The sequence below is a fragment of the Prorops nasuta genome, unplaced genomic scaffold (assembly GCF_024137725.1).
Source record: "Prorops nasuta isolate Cenicafe-Biocafe unplaced genomic scaffold, Cenicafe_Pnas_1.2 PNAS00022, whole genome shotgun sequence".
Taxonomy (NCBI): Eukaryota; Metazoa; Arthropoda; class Insecta; order Hymenoptera; family Bethylidae; genus Prorops; species Prorops nasuta.
The window spans coordinates 3,112,063-3,133,708 of NW_027116819.1; the positions used below are offsets into that span (position 1 = coordinate 3,112,063).

The window sequence follows — 21,646 nt, forward strand, 5'->3', positions numbered from 1 at the left end:
TTTGATAGATATATACAAATAAATGATAACTTATCTAATTGTATCTCCATTCTTCAATGTGATATATGTGACAATAAAGTATTCTTCATTAATTTTATACAAAAACCAATTAAATTCATTTATTAATATTTCTTAAATATTTTTCCAAGTATTCCAATTCTATACTATATCTTGCTCCTATTTTCTCACTGGAATTATTTCTCAGTTAACCTCATCCTGTCAAAAACACATGTATTTACCTTGTATGTGTTAGTAGTTGCAGAAAATGGCTATAGGGATCCTATCTTGAATAAAACTCTTTGTGCTCTCAGTGCTGCCAACCTTGTAGACGAAAAGTTCCTCTAATGGGTGGTAAAATGTTGCAGTCCCCCACTGCGTAGCTACTTCGCAGAGCTGCCAGTTCAAATTGACTTTTTTCTGGTTTGTTTTATTTTTGTTGGGAATGCTGCTTTCCACTTTACAACGCTGGCCCTTAAATATCCACTGTGTGACTGACGTGTTTCTAAATACGATCGTTGGAGATAGAAAGCAAAAGCATTTAAAATGGGTCTAATAAAATTATTTTTGCGTCAGTACAGATTTATATCGACTAATAATCATATTTGGAAGGCAACCACACTTTATCGTATTCCTAAAGAAAAAACTATTACCACTGAAAAATCATTTAATATAAATGATAATAAATCATCAGAAACTATTTTAAACTTAGGAAAAATTTCACAAAAACACCCTGATTATCATATAGTGTATATGTTTAAATTTCCTAATTTTGCATTACTTTATAATAAAGTTAAAATTGCATTCACAGTAGGTTCAATTCTGAATATGCCTTTAGCATATTATTTTCATTATATGAGTTGGATTTCCTATAATGAAGCTTTATCGAGTATTGCTTCAGGTGAACAAACTTTTATTATTTAATATTTCTTATTAACTAATAATTCATTTTTTTACTTTGCCAACAGGAATATACTTTTCATTCTTATTACATATGAATGGAATTCTTTTCAATAATACTGTTAACTGTGTATACTACAATAAAGATATGGATAACATCAAAATATCTTATACTTCATATTGTGGTAAAAAGATAGAATGTGATACAAAGATACAAGAAATTTACAGCCCCATGGATACACCTTCATTGTTCATGGATAAATATTTTACAGATGTATATCAACGAATAAAAATTCACCATCACAAAAAGCTTCTTAAACTATATAATGAAAAAGTAGCTTCTATATATAATAAACAAGTCATAAATAAACTTTTTCAAAATATAAAATAATTGTTATATTTGAAGCTAAACAATATTTATAGCAAAAATAAAAACTTATTTTAACCATCTAAAGTGAGCAAAAGCTCTATTTGCTTCACATTGCTTATGCAAATCTTGTTTTCGTTTCAGTACACTGCCCTGAATAATGGAAAAAATATTCTTATGAAATTTGTACTAAAATATTCTTTTAAGAATTATATGAACTGAATACCTGGTTATTGTATGCATTTATAAGTTCTTTAGCTAATTTGTCTTCAAACCCACATGAGCGATCTTTCACTTTTGCAGCTTCAATAAACCACTTAATAGCCAGAAATTGCTGTTTCTTTTCAGTCAATGGCGTTGGGACCTAAATGTATCAATTTATGAGATACAGATAAGTTCCTACAAATACTTAAAGATAAAATAAATACCTGATATGTAATCCCACCTCTTTTAACTTTCGTCAAATGAATTATAGGTTTAACATTAGAAATTGCATTATGCATAATGGCTTTTGGATTAAGTTCAATCAAGAGTTTCTGTTTCTCATTTACATTATTATATTTTTCTAATTGCAGTCGTTTAATATTTTCAAATGTTTTCTCCATTAATTCTTGGGCTAGTACCTTATTACCTTTTTTCATAATATAATTAATAAACTTTCTAGTTGAAAAAGTATAATCATTAAAAATCAATAACAAATATAAAATAATAATGTCTACAAATTTCTGATAAAAAATAATATTTACTCTACTTTAGCATCATGAAATTCACTGCAAGTTGCACCAGTAGGAGCAGGCTTCATCATTGCATGTTTTAAAGAATCCATTTGTCCATTTTTAACAAAATATTCTTGCTCTTCCTTCTTGAAAATTGGCTTAATATAAGAAGGTGGAAAAACGCTGTATTTTCTAAAATATTAATAGAACTTTTCAATGTAAACAAACATCTGAATAAATCTCAAATATATTTAAGGAATATCGAAAGTATGAAAAAATTCTACAATAAACTTTAAACTTTATATCAAACTTATATATTTGATGTTACTACAGCATATAATGAACAATAAAATGTTTACCTAGATAAAATACAAATCTTTTGTAAATTTGAATATCTCTCTAGATTCATCAAACACAGAAACATTTTATTTGATAATAACTTTCCTTTCCATTAAAAAAAATGTGATAAAAATACAGATGTAACTGAATGCTTCGACGTAGTGGACGTTTAGGGTGATGGCAGACAACTCGATGGAACTGACGCAGCGGCCGTAAACGTAAACATAATGTAAGACAGACGAAGTCGTAAACTTAAGCGGCGAATTTGAATGATTTGATATTGTCTGCCGATGTCTGGTCGAAATCGTTAGCGTAATTTTTGCAACTGTGCTAGCTGTTTTGCAAAAATACTTTATTTATATCATTATTTAAGAAAAATATAATTCTGTAAGTAGCATTTTTAATTAAAAATGTATTGTACTAGTTTTTCGTACCCATTCCTTAAGTTATACAGAAATCGTTAAATAATATATATATATATATATAGTTATTATTTATCACTGTTAGGTTATAATATTAGTTTTGGAGAAATATAGTAAATTTTAAAATTTATAATTCAGGAATTTTAAAAATGCTTAGATTTGATTAAAATTTTCCGTTTTATTTTTTACATTTTTAAATTATGTAGAAGTATGGATCATGAAGATTATAGTGCTTCGTATGATATAATAAATGACACGGTTGACGATCCTGATGATGACTTAGATAATAATAGAAAAACTGGTGATGAGCTACTTATTGATTTGTACAAGGAAAGAAGCTTTTTGTATGATAAGCAGAATAAAAATTTTAAAGACAATATTATGAAAAGCAATGCATGGAAGGAGATATCTACGATAATGACAGAATTGCATGAAGGTTTTTAGATTACAAAGTTTCTATTTTAACTGAAAGCAATTTAACTTGTCACACATTATTTTGAATGCTTTGGTATATTTGGTTAATTTTAGATGATATGTATACTCCTATTTATTGTCAGAAAAGATGCAATTCTCTCAGAGATCAATACAACAGAGAAAAACGAAAAGCTCTTGAATGCAGAAGTGGAAGTGGAGCTGTCAAGCAAAGTTCATTTCTTTATTTACGTCAGCTTTCATTTTTGGACAAGATTGTAAAAAGAAGAAGGTAAAACAATATTTAGTTTTCGTTTTGTTTTAATTTGAATTACAATTTCTATTTTTTAGAAGCTACACTAATAGCAGCATTAATAAGAATAATAATAATGATTTATTAAATAACTTGCAAGAAAGTAATAAGCAGGTACTTGACGAAGAATGTATCAATACAGGTGATACTGAGCCAAATATTATGAAAAGACGTAAAGTTCATGAAACAAAATCTTTAGAGACTGCATTCTTAAATATGGGTGACACTATTTCTGAATATATGAAAAAGAAGAAAACAGAAATGGATAGTGTAGATGATGCCTTCATGAAATATTTAAAATTGCAGTTCGATACCTTCTCTGATAATGAGAAGCTTATAAGGAAAAAAATGATAATGGATGCTCTGGTAGCACGGATTGAGTAATATTATACACTATGTTATACATAAATTAATAATGATGACTATATAGTTGCTACAAAATAATTTAACATATATAAGGTATAAAATATGTATTTATGTTGAAATGCAAATATAAGGAAATACTTTATTTATTTTTTTAATTGTTCAACATTAATTGTTGGGAAGAAGAAATATTAAATTAAAATTTTAATTATTTACATAGGAATAAATATTTTTCTCAAACAATGTCTAATACTAAAATTGTTTCAATCTAACAGATTAATAGTTATTAAACATTATCCTCTATTTTTGTATCGATCTATTCGTCTGCATAAATCCCTCTCTGCACATATTCGTGTTGCCATTCTACTTGGCCATCTGTTGACTGAAAAAAGTTGTTTAAGATGGTTCTTTGGTGCTCACCCGTTAGTACAGAATTATTGGATGCGTGAATAGTTTCATTACTAATTTCAACCCAAGGAGGATGCTAAAATATTTCAAACAAAATTTTTACCGAATAAAATTGTTCAATTCCTTTTGTTTTACCTGAACAAGACGGTAATTTGATTCTTTGCTGTATGATTTATATCCATCAATTTGTTCTTCCTTCAAAATATAATTATGTAAGCATACAGAGGCGCTTACTATTAGGTCTGCTGTTTCTGGAAGTATAGTAATAGCAGTATGAAATATTCTCCATTTATTACTTAAAATTCCGAAAGCGCTTTCCACGGTTCTACGGGCTCTCGAAATCCTATAATTGAAAATTTTCTCATCATATGTTAAATTATGTTTGGAATAAGGCTTCATTATTCTATGAGACAGCTTAAAGGCATCATCTGCCACAAAATAAGCCGATGTTTTATTTTCGCTATTAGGTAAAGGCATTTGTTCTTTTGGCAAATTTAAGGTTTCATTTGTTAAATTTATTCCTATATTCGAGCCATTAAATATACCTGCATCGTTCATTCCTATAAATTAAAAAATTATAATACATGTATGTATATACATTTTAAAAATTTCACATAATATTTCACTGTTAATTTCTTACCACCAAATGCACCAATATCTACTAGTGTAAATCTATACAAGTGGTCGGCGATAGCCATTAAAACAATGCTGTAATATTTTTTATAATTGTAATATAGGCTTCCAGAATTTGGTGGTGCGCGTAATCTAATGTGTTTTCCATCTATAGACCCTACACAATTTGGTAGGTTCCATTTTTCCCAATATCCTGTGGCACATTTCTTCCAATCTTCTTCAGTAGGTTCAGCAAGATATTTTGTTTTTAAACTTTTTATTATGGCCATACAAACTTCTTTCACAATATTTCTTACTGTGGATTCACCTACTCTAAAAGCTAGAGCTATGGTATTTGGCAAGTCTCCAGTAGCCAAATATCTTCAAAAGTATATATATATGTGTTATATATTATTTATAAAAACATTATATCTCGTACATAGAATATATGAAATATTAGAAAAATATATAAATACCGTATAGCAATTATTAGCTTCAACTCTGGGGTAAAGGCTCGCCAATTCTTTTTATGTAAAAATGGTTCGGTTAATTTCAATAATTTTTTAAAATGTACTTCAGACATTCTTGTGTAGCGGTAAAATCTATGTGGTTCATTTTTTAGCTCTACAAATAGATTGTTGTAATCTCCTTGAGATAGCCTATTCTGGTTGATTGGATTTACTAACCATCTTCTATTCAACCAACGCTTTTGTTTCCTTTTTCTAATATATATATAAATGAATGCTAGCCAATAACTTGATAAAATTAAAATATCATTTTCCAGATCTCCATCCATATTTTCTAGAAATTGCATTTTTGCATGATACAAACAATATCTATGCTAATAAAGGTGAGGGTATAAAAAATCTATTGAAATATATTATTTCAATTTAATTTTTATTAAAATGCTACTTACAGAATTATATTTTTCTTAAATAATGATATAAATAAAGTATTTTTGCAAAACAGCTAGCACAATTGCAAAAATTACGTTAACGATTTCGACCAGACATCGGCAGACAATATCAAATCATTCAAATTCGCCGCTTAAGTTTACGACTTCGTCTGTCTTACATTATGTTTACGTTTACGGCCGCTGCGTCAGTTCCATCGAGTTGTCTGCCATCACCCTTACGTTCATGTTCCGATCCAGACAGCGTTGCCAAGTGTCAAGGTTGCCAAGTGTAGTACTTTCGGTACTACCGTAGCAGAGATGAAACGGGAGATTGCTCATGCGAGGTCCCGAGGCAATCCCTACCGGTAGGCGGCGCTGGTGTTGGCAAACGCGTGTCTCAGGTCCATCTAACCCGTAACGCCATCTATCGGAAGAGACCACGAAGCACGAGCGTTAAGCTTAGAATAGGGTAAAACATATATGCATTGTTGCCAGAAAGCGGAATAAAGAGAGAGCGGAGATATTTTCTCGGACCTCTCTGTCTTTCTCGCTGTTAGCTTCTAGCAGAAGAGTCGAGGCAAAATCTTTCCGTTTCGCTTTGCCGAAAATCTACCAATATTCGATGTCATTTATATTTGCAGGCCAATGCCTTTATACATGATTTTTTCAGCATATTTATTTATCAGCATTGACTTATTTAAATCAATAATAAATTAAGGAAATGCGTATTTGATATATAATAATTATTTTAACTATAATTTCATCGTTATATTTCGCTTATTTCCGTAAAATCTGAATTTCTTTAGTTTATTATTGATTATTGTAAGTCAATGGCCATTAAAAAAAATTTAATCTTAAAAAAAAAAAGAAAAGTACCGTTCAGGAATCGAACCCGGACCCACAAATCGCCACGCTATTACCTTACTGCCTAGACCACGAGGCTTCTTCAGTGCACCGTAAACAGATAGTCTTTTTAAGGGCTTGAAATCTTCTTTTAAACCATATAAATAAACGAAGAACCGACATCTTTATTCATTATTATTCTATCATAATGGTACACAAATTAAAGAATAATTATATAATGTAGATTTTCAAAAGCTTTTCCAATAACCAAGAACGGAAACTGCGAGCGTTGATTATTTATCTTCGTTCTTGGCTATTGGAAAAGCTTTTGAAAACTATTCAAAATATAATTATTCCTTAATTTGTGTACCATTATGACAGAATAATAATGAATAAAGCTGTCGGTTGCTCGTTTATTTATATGGTTTAAAAGAAGATTTCAAGCCCTTAAAAAGACTATCTGTTTACGGTGCACTGAAGAAGCCTCGTGGTCTAGGCGGTAAGGTAATAGCGTGGCGATTTGTGGGTCCGGGTTCGATTCCTGAACGGTACTTTTCTTTTTTTTTTTAAGATTAAATTTTTTTAATGGCCATTGACTTACAATAATCAATAATAAACTAAAGAAATTCAGATTTTACGGAAATAAGCGAAATATAACGATGAAATTATAGTTAAAATAATTATTATATATCAAATACGCATTTCCTTAATTTATTATTGATTTAAATAAGTCAATGCTGATAAATAAATATGCTGAAAAAATCATGTATAAAGGCATTGGCCTGCAAATATAAATGACATCGAATATTGGTAGATTTTCGGCAAAGCGAAACGGAAAGATTTTGCCTCGACTCTTCTGCTAGAAGCTAACAGCGAGAAAGACAGAGAGGTCCGAGAAAATATCTCCGCTCTCTCTTTATTCCGCTTTCTGGCAACAATGCATATATGTTTTACCCTATTCTAAGCTTAACGCTCGTGCTTCGTGGTCTCTTCCGATAGATGGCGTTACGGGTTAGATGGACCTGAGACACGCGTTTGCCAACACCAGCGCCGCCTACCGGTAGGGATTGCCTCGGGACCTCGCATGAGCAATCTCCCGTTTCATCTCTGACCGTAGTACCCAAAAGCGACATATCCTATAGCGTAGTACTATTTTGGGTACTACGCTATAGTCGCTGCTGATACTACTGGTCGGCGGAAATACGTCAGAGGGTAGAGACTGTAGAGGGACCGCAATATAGATATTTCTAATTACTAATTTCAAAATACATAATGCATGGTCCGTGAGCCAAGACAAATGTTAGTATATACATACCACAAGTTATAAAGTAATATAAAGAAATAAAGTGACAGTTTTAATCTTACTGACAGCTGATGTACTGATGGTATAAGTGAATAAATAAAGTGACGAAATTTGTAAAATGTACATAAAAATAATTTTTAAAAGTATATAAAGGACTGAACCTTTTAGATAAGTATAACAATAAATTTTATAATATAAAATGTAAGATATAAATATTTTGTGGTACTTTGTGGGATTTTATTTCAGATTAAATTATAGTAATGTGTTTACTATGTCACTGTGCTGAGGATGGAGCTATGCAGATTTTCAAAATTAAAATAAAGGAATAGACTAAACATAATGTGGTTATTGTGTCATCGTTGAGATTCAAACTATTATGTTAATTGAGACGGATAATAAAATAAACGAGTGAAAAAACTGGGTAAATACAATAATAAATAAAGAAGCTGACAAATTAGATATATAATATAAAATGTAAGATATTTTACAGTACTTTGTGGGATTTTATTTAAAGTTAATATATGTAAAATAAAATTTTTGTTTTCTTTTTACAATTGTATCTATATTAATTACTATATGTTGCAATCTCTTAAAATTAAGCCTCTGCTTTTATTAGCAAACTAATAGTTCCACACGGCAGTGATGCCAGAATCAAGCTTTTAGCAACAAAAATGAAGATAAGCGCTAGCCAGCAGGAGTATAGAAAATTTAAAGGGAAGCGGTACAAACACAACTATGCCTGGAGAGCATAGGTGTGATTTGGACTTCAGGCAACATTGGCTTTAGAAGAAGAGCGACTACTGCTAACCGTGACATTTTTACGTGTTATCCGTGTGAAGTGGTGCTGCGTTTACCTAAAAACTCAAAGCAAATAAAAATGCTTTTCCTAAATTGATTTGTAATATTGATAAAATGGTCAAATGTAGCCATTAATTAATTAGATTTGGTAATAAATACAGAAAATGCGTTTTATTATAACAAATGAGTTGAGGTAAAATAAACTCAATGTTTTTATATTAATCTGTTAACAAATGCATTTTTTTATTTATTATTGAGTCCAATAAATTAATGGTTATTAAAAAAAAAATTCCTTGTAATGAAAAAAAAAATGAAAAAATTTTAAACTTCACCAAGACTCGAACACGAGCCCACCGCATGACAAACGACAACCTTACCACCTGCGCTACAGCGCTCACTTGATGTACCAAGAGCAAAACAGCCTTTTAAAGACTGACTACAATTCTTTCACTAACTCGTCATAAACGATCAAGAATTAGCTGCAATAATAAATACATTTATCTCCACAGCATTATTGCACTAAATTTATTATGTTTTTAATTTGAAGCATACATTTTACATGAAGATACGATACTTTAAGGATGTTCATGCAATACTTTAAATACAAAACTATTCATATGCTGGTTTATCATAGTTATTCGACTACATATAACAAATATTATAATATTACTTAATTAATTTATGATAGTTGAGCATATGAATAGTTTTGTATATAGAGTACTGAATGGTTTTAAATTATCATATCTTCATGCAAAATGTATGCTTCAAATTAAAAACAATAAATTTAGTACAATAATGCTATGTAGATAAATGTATTTATTATTACAGCTAATTCTTAATCGTTTATGACGAGTTAGTGAAAGAATTGTAGTCAGTCTTTAAAAGGCTGTTTTGCTCTTGACATCAAGTGAGCGCTGTAGCGCAGGCGGTAAGGTTGCCGTTTGTCATGCGGTGGGCTCGTGTTCGAGTCTTGGTGAAGTTTAAAATTTTTTCATTTTTTTTTCATTACAAGGAATTTTTTTTTTAATAACCATTAATTTATTGGACTCCATAATAAATAAAAAAATGCATTTATTAACAGATTAATATAAAAACATTGAGTTTATTTTACCTCAACTCATTTGTTATAATAAAACGCATTTTTTGTATTTATTACCAAATCTAATTTATTAATGGCTACATTTGACCATTTTATCAAAATTAAAAATCAATTTAGGAAAAGCATTTTTATTTTATTTATTCACTTATACCATAAGTACATCAGCTGTCAGATAGATCAAATATTTCTTTATTACACTTTATTTTTCCGTATACTAACATTTGTCTTCGTTCACGCCGTTCACGGTGACAGGCTGTGAATATAATATATATAATTTTTGATATATTACGTTCTGCATTTAAGATGGCTACTGACGTATTTCCGCTGGCAGTACACTTTGTGCAGTCTGCATTCCTTATATCAAAATTCACTTACTATAGAGCGTAGTACTATTCAAGATGGCGGACTTGCCAAGTGTAGTGTAATGGTAGAGGGTAAAGGTAGAGGGTAAAGTGCCATAAAATTTTATAGTTACTTTCTAGGGATGGAGCTTTCGATGAGTAGACTATATTATAATGTATTTTGTGCGCTTGCGTGCGAGTAGAAGAAACTTACGAACACAAGTAATCCAAAAATGTTTTCATGTAAATGTGTGTGCATTGATACTTACAGCTGAAATTAAAAGATTATAATAAGTAATATAGAAAGTTTGAGGCATAAAAGAATTAAAAGTATAATAACCATCTCTGTAAGAAAACCAAAGAGAAATGGCCTGTCATTCACTATACATATTGATGCCATATGGCATATGCACAAAGAATATAATAAAAATACTTTTAGATAAGTATATCTTTTGTATATAATAAGTGCATATTCAAGAATAAATCTTTTGTATGCTTTGTGGATGTAATTTGTTTATTTTACAGATTTAATCATTTATTTATTGTAAGCCATCTTCAATTTTTTATTGATCTGAAGTTTACATAGAATGGAAATCTCCCACAGAATAATTTCCATACCCTTCGACAAAGAGTGAAAGATCAACTTAGTAATTTTTGACATATTGTCTAACAATAGCATGTTATATATTGTGTTTATATGCTTGATTAACACTAATACTTTACATATCGAAAAAAAGTACTCTTGACTATTTAATTAGAAAAATTTCATCATACAGTCTTAGGTCTAGTTGAGATAGTGTCTTTAATAGGTCTGTTGATTTGATATTATTTGTAATATTCTAATGTATTTTTCATATTATTATTATATGTCGAGTTTCGAAGCTGCAATTAAGATCCTCATACCGTGTTTAATGATTACAGGAAGTTCAACTTATATATAAAAGAAGAAAATATTTGGAATTGTCATACAAGAATGAGATAAGGAAATGGAGGAATTTTTACCAGCAGCCATAAAGGAAATTTCACAAGTATTTTCTGAACGGTGTGAAAAGATGAGAACAATTCAACAACTCCTATGGTAGCATGTGTGGTATCTATGCTATTATTGTAATATGTATAGTTTGCTACGACTTTATATCTTCAACAATAACACAGACCTGGAAAATTGAATTTTCTCAGTTTCAAGAATGGTCGGGAAGGAGGGGGGGGGGGCAATTCTTCCATTTTTTTTACTGAATATGAATGTGGCTTTGAAATTTCTCTATCACATCAGGTGTTTTGAAATATCAGTTAAATGGCTGAAAAACGGCTGTTTTCCTCAGTTTATGATTTTTATTTTAGAGAACAAATTTTCTTTTTGTAAATTACCACTATTGCATCGCATCCTGCTAGTATAATAAGTTTTGAAAATGGATTTTAAAGCTAACGAATAATACTATATGGTTTAATTGTGGAATTTAAACAAAATTCGTTCTCTGAAGTAAAATAATGAAAATGGCGAAAAAAGCCATTTTGTACTATTTAAGCTAAAAATTAAAAAAAAATCTGATGTACTGGAGTAATTTCAAAATCAGGTTCGTTTACAACACAATAAGATCAACAAGAATCGTCTCCGACCATTTTTAAAAATGAGGAAAATGAGATTTGGCACGTCTGTGTAAATATTTATTAAAATAAAGTGTATTAATTACTTTTCATATTATAAAAAAGAGGAATATAAAAAGCAACTTTAAAATACAATAAGTAACAGCTATAACACTAGTGAGATTAGACTGTTAAAATCTGGGTGTAGATAAGTGATGCTGAAATTATAAGGTTCTCAAAGGCGAGTGCTTAGAAAGGCTATAACTATTATTCTTCATCAAAAATATCTTCAGCTTTAGTGTAGAAAACATTAAAATTGTGTAATATGAAAAGGGGAATTTGTAAACGATTATATGGTATCATAAAAAATAATAGTAAAGCATTACGTAATTTATGAAAAACAATTATTTTATTGAAGACGAAGAAACACTAAAAAAGGAATACAAATATTTGTTTAAACATGCATACAAGTTTTACCTATTTATGAGTTCGCTCCTTAGTAAAGGATAATATTAAACACGTCAATGTATCCACTAAATTGTGTAGACATGCATAATCAAAATGTGTTTGTATGTTTTCTGAATAAGTTTTATTTAATTTCAATAAAAAATAAGAATAGTTTGCATTTCAAAACTATTATACAGTCAACATTTTGTAACTGAAAGAAAAAATATATGATTTCATAATCTCCAAATTAACCTCATACAGTACATAAATGTTTAAGGAAGGATGAACATTACTATATCATATTATTTTATAGTTGATGAGACGGTAGAGGGCATGTGCTGCATAATATAAACTACTCACCCAAAGTTCCTTAAATTTGCTATAGGAAAATATTATGGCACTTTACCCTCTACCTTACTATGCAGCGTAGTGTAATTCAAAATGGTGGACTTGGCAACGCTGGATCCAGATCACGATCCAACCTAACTGCAGGAATGCAACGTCGGAAAAAAAATTACTAGATGGATCAGAGGCTTCCGCGTGAGCACGATCCGATCCGATCAGGAGATTCAGAGGGTTGGTGATCAGACAGATCAGACAGATTTGGCTCCTGCATTGGGGTATTACTGACGTACCAACAGCGAGCGGCATTGGTGTAATTGAAGTGACAATAACTATTATCCAAAATAAATTTAATTTAAAAATATATAAAAAAGATAAGCTGATATTATAGAAAGCAATTATATTTAAAATGACATAAGCTTAACGCATATTTTTGAAAATTCTTTGATATAGATATTGTACAAAGTGATAGAATTAATATTGATTTTTTTCTTTAGATTTATGAAATAGAATAATGAATAGAAGTTGACAATATAGCATAGGTATATTAATGATATAGAATAAATAATATTTGAAAATATTTGTTTTTTTAATTACTATTTATATGTAACACATATCAGATCCATGTAAAAGTGTAGATTTTACTTGTTATAATAACTTAATTGTATATATATGTGTTTAACGTATGATAAAAAAATAAATTGCATTTATAATACTTGAAACGACAGTATAGACTTTGCTAATACTATGTGTCAAATAAAAAATTACCCACTTTATACATTTTAGTAATAATTTAAAATTTTTCATTATTTGGAAAGCTTATAATATTTCTTTCTGAAGTCATATTTGAGCAGTGTCTCCTCTTCACAAGTACCTTATCAAGAATAAGCATAATTAGTGGAACCAATTGTTGAAGGCATATTACACATGTAAAGGACTACGCATGGGGTAAAACCTTTTACGAAGAGGTGATATGGCTATATGAGCTACCAGAAATAAGAAAATGTACTATTATGTCTTCGTAAAAGGTTTTACCTCAGGCGTATTCCCTTTACATGTATAATATGCCTTGAACAATTGATTCCACTAATTATACTTATTCTTGATAAGGCAATTGTGAAGAGGAGACACTGCTCAAATATGACTTCAGAAAGAAATTTTATAAGCTTTCCAAATAATAATAAATTTGTAATTATTACTAAAATGTATAAAGTGGGTAATTTTTTATTTGACACATAGTATTAGCAAAGCTTATACTATCGTTTCAAGTATTATAAATGCTATTTATTTTTTTATCATACATTAAACATATTGTGACGCTACTGGCTATCCGTGGGAATAGTATAGAAGGGGAGGGAGGAGTGATCCCTCACCGATCGCGTTCACGTCCCAATAGGCGACTTCCTACAAGACCCGGGCGCCTTCGAAGTACTTTTATTAATACCCGAATATTTATGTATACAGAGGGGGTTCTAACCCTCGTACGCGACTATTGGGGATGGGGTGTTAATACAATAACTCGCTAATCTCGGTTAAATTCTCTTTATTATAAAAGAAATGCTCAATACAATCTCCGTTTCGCGGTACACGGTCTTGGTGAGTTACGCTAGGTCCTACGGGTGGACGCGGCCTAAGTGGTGTGAACGCGGCTGAAGTCCCGATGACGTACTAGCTAGCGTCGCGCTCGAGCCACTAGTCGTCGTCCGCGGCGGCCCAACCGAGTCGCGCGGTACTCGCGCGCCACCGGCGGATCCCTAGGTCAACTACTACTCGGCGCTACGCGGATAAGTCCCTCTTTCCGCACGTGCGCGTTCCGCGACGGTTATTCGCACTCACTCCGTTCCCGCGTACTTAAACACAACAACGACCCGGAGTGTTTACTTCCGTAAGCCTGAGGTCGCGAGTCCTCACAATAATGATACTAAGTCCGCGGCCTTGAAATGACTGAAGGGAACGTCCCTGTCAACGGTCAAACTCACGCGGAGTCGATGTAATCGCGAACACTTTTACTAAGTCGCGCTTCCACACACACTGACGCGATGTACAGGTCCGACGGAATGACCACTCCGCTAAGTTGCCCGCTTACCCTTGACAGGTGAGCCGGGCCAGCGGTTCCCTATAAAACCGTTCGGTGCTACGAGCCCTAAAGCCCTAGCACACCCCGGGACGTCACAGGACTATGATACAAAACGAATAATCACCCTTACTTCAGCTTTCTAGGGCTGGCTCTCTTCTTTTCTCTCTCTCTCTCTCTATCTCGCTCTCCTCTCGTCTCTCTCTCTCTCTCTCTCTCTCTCTCTCTCTCTCCTTCTATCGCTCTCGCCCTTGGTGGCTGGCCCGAAGGGCTAGGGAGTCCCGTCGTCCGATATGGGTTCGCGGCTCCCTGGCAGTCGCTGCACCTTCTTATTTTTTCTGCTTTGTGTGGCGGCTGTCGGTGGGGTCGCACTATATCGGCGGCGGGGCACTATGAGGCACTATCAGTGTCACCTTTGACATCCAAACTACGTGTGTCGGGGCAGTCCGCGGAAGCAGGTAAGGCCCTGCGCCTGTCCCGCCGCTGCCCCGCTACACCCATCGCGCGGCACTAGGGAGCCGACAAGTTATCGATCCTAGATCAATACTTATCGGTTGATAACTCCCTAGTTCGTACGCGACCCGCCTATCTAGCGCTTGAGATTAGCAAAGCGCTAGATGGCAGCTATAGTAACGTTGCGAGAACGCAACGTTACAATATATGTAGAATTAAGTTATTATTATAACAAGTAGAATCTACACTTTTACATGGATCTGGTATGTGTTACATATAAATAGTAATTAAAGAAACAAATATTTTCAGATATTATTTATTCTATAGCATTAATATACCCATGCTATATTGTCAACTTCTATTCATTATTCTATTTCATAAATCTAAAGAAAAAAATCAATATTAATTCTATCACTTTGTACAATATCCATATAAAAGAATTTTCAGAAATATGCCGAAAGCTTATGTCATTTTAAATATAATTGCTTTCTATAATATTAGCTTATCTTTTTTATATTTTTTTAAATTAAAATTATTTTGGATAATAGTTATTGTCACTTCAATTACACCAATGCCGCTCGCTGTTGGTACGTCAGTAATACCCCAATGCAGGAGCCAAATCTGTCTGATCAGTCTGATCACCAACCCTCTGAATCTCCTGATCGGATCGGATCGAGCTCACGCGGAAGCCTCTGATCCATCTAGTATTTTTTTTTCCGACGTTGCATTCCTGCGGCTAGGTTGGATCGTGATCTGGATCGGATCACGAACGTAAACGTCCAGTATGACACAGAGGGTGCGTTCGTTTTTGTGCTGGCAGTACTGGCAGTACTACGTCATCACAGTGTATTGCAATTAATGTTCGTTTTTTAATAAGCGTACTGCATTGTGTACTACTGCATACTGTATTTTCGAATGGTTGACAGCAGTTTAGTTCCAGTTACCGTGGGGTGGGAAATAACAGCTTATCACATCGAGTATTTACGTGAGCTATCAGAAAGGAAGAAGGGGAGAGGTATATAGTAATTCGGATTGATCATTAGAATAGATCTTTTTTTTTACTTTGCTTGAAAAAAAAACTTTGATAACATTTTTTGTATTCAGTGTGGTTAAAGTAATACTGAAAAAGTCTGAAAAATTTGGGAAATTAATAACTTAACGGGATCCCTCACGCCTATTTTATCGACAGTTCAAGTCAATAAACAATTAGTTTAATAAAATTCAAATGCAAAGCGAATTGAACAATCGTGAGTTTGTAGGACAATGTGCCAGTCCTAACGAGTCAAACGAACTTAAAAACACTCAAATTAGTTGAAAAATAACCCTGTACCATTGTGCCACGTTCTTGAAGAGAGGTTACTTTTGGTTATTTCCACTTCAAGAACGCGGGACAGTAGTACAGCGTTATTCTTCATCCGATTTGAGTTTTTTTAAGCTCAATTGACTCGTTATAATTGGCACCTTGTCATAAAGAAGCCCGTTTTTGCAATTTGCTTCGCATTTGACTTTTATTAAACGAATTGTTTATTGACTTGTACTGTCGGTAAAGCACGCGTGAGGGATCCCGTTAACTGAATATCTTGAATACTGATATTCTGATCGATTGGAAAAGACTTTATATTTGTTTAATGAAAATAGTTTGAAATAAACTGTATTCCACACCATCTTGCGAATAAATTTGTAAGCACAGTTTTTTTAAAATGCATGGTATTCTTGCCTAGATGGTATACAATAAGTAATCCATGGTAACTCATATCATTTAGCTTTTGGACAATTATCATACGAATTTTATTTATAACTTCGTATATTAATTGGTTATTTGAAGAGGTGTCAGTAGTATGTGTATACGTGATCGAACAAAATCAACTTAAGCGCCCTATGTCCATGCTCTGTTTGCGTAAAATTATAGAATTTAATTAATCAAACTGTTCTAGTAAATTATGAGATGTATAAAAACCATATGAATATTTGTCTAATCAAAACCATTTTAGCTTAAGAGATTGTAAATTAAATAAGTTAACTTATACCAATTTTTCGCATTTTGATTTATAACTTTTTAAATAAAATTTTTAGATATTTTTTTGAGTAATATAAAAAATAAAAAACATATTTTTCAGTCAACAGAAGTCGAGATATAATTATTTACCTTTCTTTCATCCCACCGTCGTTCATATTAATGAAAAAAAGTAGTCAAAAGCAAATTTTACTTATATATCCCCCCTAAGCTCATACCCTAAGACTTCAAATTTTGCGAAATTTATTTTCTTAAGTAGACCGTCGTTAAACAAAAAATAAAGAAACCTAAACTTAAGTATTTTTATACATATATATTTGAGCATTTTAACCTTAATTTGACTGGAGTAGCCTACAACTAGAAATTAAAATGAGCAGCAACATACACATTAATAAGAAGGTCTGCGTTGATGGCATTTATTTGCGTGTATTGCCGTGTATGTAATGCCCTTTACTCGTGTTTTGGCTGGTGTCGTCTGCTGTACAGCAGCTATACTACCTTTTCAGGCACAGTATTCGCAGTAGGAAGTGACATAAAAAGTTATAAAAACATTGAAGTTTTCAAATGTTGAATATCTGCGACTAAGCGGTTCTCATTGGCTGCAGTACCCACAGTAGGAAATGACATCAAAATCATTACGTCATAAAAACTTCACAGTACCGTAAAAGCGTACTGCAATGTATAAACGAACGTTACCTGTTATACTGCCGATACTGGCAGTACAAAAACGAACACAGCCAGAGGTAGCAGGTCAGTAACGTTACCAGATTTCTTTTTAAACTTCTACTTCTATTCGATAAAATTATAGGATCTAAGAGTAATAGCCAATAACATACACCGCTCCCTCAACATTTGTCTCTGCTGAATGCTACCAATGTGTCGGATCGGCGACAAAATGGTAGAGGGTAAAGTGCCATAATATTTTCCTATAGCAAATTTAAGGAACTTTGGGTGAGTAGTTTATATTATGCAGCACATGCCTTCTACCGTCTCATCAATTATAAAATAATATGATATAGTAATGTTCATCCTTCCTTAAACATTTATGTACTGTATGAGGTTAATTTGGAGATTATGAAATCATATATTTTTTCTTTCAGTTACAAAATGTTGACTGTATAATAGTTTTGAAATGCAAACTATTCTTATTTTTTATTGAAATTAAATAAAACTTATTCAGAAAACATACAAACACATTTTGATTATGCATGTCTACACAATTTAGTGGATACATTGACGTGTTTAATATTATCCTTTACTAAGGAGCGAACTCATAAATAGGTAAAACTTGTATGCATGTTTAAACAAATATTTGTATTCCTTTTTTAGTGTTTCTTCGTCTTCAATAAAATAATTTTTTTTTCATAAATTACGTAATGCTTTACTATTATTTTTTATGATACCATATAATCGTTTACAAATTCCCCTTTTCATATTACACAATTTTAATGTTTTCTACACTAAAGCTGAAGATATTTTTGATGAAGAATAATAGTTATAGCCTTTCTAAACACTCGCCTTTGAGAACCTTATAATTTCAGCATCACTTATCTACACCCAGATTTTAACAGTCTAATCTCACTAGTGTTATAGCTGTTACTTATTGTATTTTAAAGTTGCTTTTTATATTCCTCTTTTTTATAATATGAAAAGTAATTAATACACTTTATTTTAATAAATATTTACACAGACGTGCCAAATCTCATTTTCCTCATTTTTAAAAATGGTCGGAGACGATTCTTGTAGATCTTATTGTGTTGTAAACGAACCTGATTTTGAAATTACTCCAGTACATCAGATTTTTTTTTAATTTTTAGCTTAAATAGTACAAAATGGCTTTTTTCGCCATTTCCATTATTTTACTTCAGAGAACGAATTTTGTTTAAATTCCACAATTAAACCATATAGTATTATTCGTTACCTTTAAAATCCATTTTCAAAACTTATTATACTAGCAGGATGCGATGCAATAGTGGTAATTTACAAAAAGAAAATTTGTTCTCTAAAATAAAAATCATAAACTGAGGAAAACAGCCGTTTTTCAGCCATTTAACTGATATTTCAAAACACCTGATGTGATAGAGAAATTTCAAAGCCACATTCATATTCAGTAAAAAAAATGGAAGAATTGCCCCTCCCCCCCCCCCCCCCCCCTCCTTCCCGTCCATTCTTGAAACTGAGAAAATTGAATTTTCCAGGTCTGTGTTATTGTTGAAGATATAAAGTCGTAGCAAACTATACATATTACAATAATAGCATAGATACCACACATGCTACCATAGGAGTTGTTGAATTGTTCTCATCTTTTCACACCGTTCAGAAAATACTTGTAAAATTTCCTTTATGGCTGCTGGTAAAAATTCCTCCATTTCCTTATCTCATTCTTGTATGACAATTCCAAATATTTTCTTCTTTTATATATAAGTTGAACTTCCTGTAATCATTAAACACGGTATGAGGATCTTAATTGCAGCTTCGAAACTCGACATATAATAATAATATGAAAAATACATTAGAATATTACAAATAATATCAAATCAACAGACCTATTAAAGACACTATCTCAACTAGACCTAAGACTGTATGATGAAATTTTTCTAATTAAATAGTCAAGAGTACTTTCGATATGTAAAGTATTAGTGTTAATCAAGCATATAAACACAATATATAACATGCTATTGTTAGACAATATGTCAAAAATTACTAAGTTGATCTTTCACTCTTTGTCGAAGGGTATGGAAATTATTCTGTGGGAGATTTCCATTCTATGTAAACTTTAGATCAATAAAAAATTGAAGATGGCTTACAATAAATAAATGATTAAATCTGTAAAATAAACAAAATACATCCACAAAGCATACAAAAGATTTATTCTTGAATATGCACTTATTATATACAAAAGATATACTTATCTAAAAGTATTTTTGTTATATTCTTTGTGCATATGCCATATGGCATCAATATGTATAGTGAATGACAGGCCATTTCTCTTTGGTTTTCTTACAGAGATGGTTATTATACTTTTAATTCTTTTATGCCTCAAACTTTCTATATTACTTATTATAATCTTTTAATTTCAGCTGTAAGTATCAATGCACACACATTTACATGAAAACATTTTTGGATTACTTGTGTTCGTAAGTTTCTTCTACTCGCACGCATGCGCACAAAATACATTATAATATAGTCTACTCATCGAAAGCTCCATCCCTAGAAAGTAACTATAAAATTTTATGGCACTTTACCCTCTACCCTACGGTAGTACCGAAAGTACTACACTTGGCAACCTTGGATGGACCTGAGACACGCGTTTGCCAACACCAGCGCCGCCTACCGATAGGGATTGCCTCGGGACCTCGCATGAGCAATCTCCCGTTTCATCTCTGGTACTACACTTGGCAACCTTGCTTCTAACAAGCATCAGCGCCGCCTACCGGCAAGGATTATTTTAGAACCCTGCCATGAGCAATCTCCCGTTTCATCTCTGGTAGTATATGCAACTAGCCACCGCATTAACAGGATATGTTTCGATACCAATCACTAAACAAAAAGTTACTAGATAGTTTTCGGTATTTTGTCGGGTAGAGGGTAAAGTGCCATAAAATTTTATAGTTACTTTCTAGGGATGGAGCTTTCGATGAGTAGACTATATTATAATGTATTTTGTGCGCTTGCGTGCGAGTAGAAGAAACTTACGAACACAAGTAATCCAAAAATGTTTTCATGTAAATGTGTGTGCATTGATACTTACAGCTGAAATTAAAAGATTATAATAAGTAATATAGAAAGTTTGAGGCATAAAAGAATTAAAAGTATAATAACCATCTCTGTAAGAAAACCAAAGAGAAATGGCCTGTCATTCACTATACATATTGATGCCATATGGCATATGCACAAAGAATATAACAAAAATACTTTTAGATAAGTATATCTTTTGTATATAATAAGTGCATATTCAAGAATAAATCTTTTGTATGCTTTGTGGATGTATTTTGTTTATTTTACAGATTTAATCATTTATTTATTGTAAGCCATCTTCAATTTTTTATTGATCTAAAGTTTACATAGAATGGAAATCTCCCACAGAATAATTTCCATACCCTTCGACAAAGAGTGAAAGATCAACTTAGTAATTTTTGACATATTGTCTAACAATAGCATGTTATATATTGTGTTTATATGCTTGATTAACACTAATACTTTACATATCGAAAGTACTCTTGACTATTTAATTAGAAAAATTTCATCATACAGTCTTAGGTCTAGTTGAGATAGTGTCTTTAATAGGTCTGTTGATTTGATATTATTTGTAATATTCTAATGTATTTTTCATATTATTATTATATGTCGAGTTTCGAAGCTGCAATTAAGATCCTCATACCGTGTTTAATGATTACAGGAAGTTCAACTTATATATAAAAGAAGAAAATATTTGGAATTGTCATACAAGAATGAGATAAGGAAATGGAGGAATTTTTACCAGCAGCCATAAAGGAAATTTTACAAGTATTTTCTGAACGGTGTGAAAAGATGAGAACAATTCAACAACTCCTATGGTAGCATGTGTGGTATCTATGCTATTATTGTAATATGTATAGTTTGCTA

The 21,646-nt window shown here is 31.8% G+C and overlaps 3 protein-coding genes across 3 annotated transcripts; 1 reads left to right on the plus strand and 2 right to left on the minus strand.

Moving 5' to 3' along the window:
• Positions 1–1,118: 1,118 nt before the first annotated feature.
• mRpS7 (mitochondrial ribosomal protein S7) lies at positions 1,119–2,493 on the minus strand. The gene is made up of 5 exons (XM_066739975.1): positions 2,340–2,493; positions 2,011–2,172; positions 1,693–1,924; positions 1,491–1,628; positions 1,119–1,417 (listed from the first exon to the last, which is right to left on the minus strand). The coding sequence occupies exons 1-5, from the start codon at positions 2,402–2,404 to the stop codon at positions 1,334–1,336; spliced, it is 681 nt and encodes a 226-aa protein (XP_066596072.1). The 5' UTR covers positions 2,405–2,493; the 3' UTR covers positions 1,119–1,333.
• Positions 2,494–3,149: 656 nt separating this feature from the next.
• Positions 3,150–4,600, plus strand: LOC136781185 (uncharacterized). Its single transcript, XM_066739976.1, has 3 exons — positions 3,150–3,177; positions 3,270–3,444; positions 3,504–4,600. Exons 1-3 carry the CDS (start codon positions 3,159–3,161, stop codon positions 3,847–3,849), a joined length of 540 nt encoding a protein of 179 aa, XP_066596073.1. The 5' UTR covers positions 3,150–3,158; the 3' UTR covers positions 3,850–4,600.
• Positions 4,145–5,485, minus strand: LOC136781322 (uncharacterized). The gene is made up of 4 exons (XM_066740174.1): positions 5,325–5,485; positions 4,877–5,229; positions 4,372–4,796; positions 4,145–4,312 (listed from the first exon to the last, which is right to left on the minus strand). Exons 1-4 carry the CDS (start codon positions 5,429–5,431, stop codon positions 4,145–4,147), a joined length of 1,053 nt encoding a protein of 350 aa, XP_066596271.1. The 5' UTR covers positions 5,432–5,485.
• Positions 5,486–21,646: the final 16,161 nt, after the last annotated feature.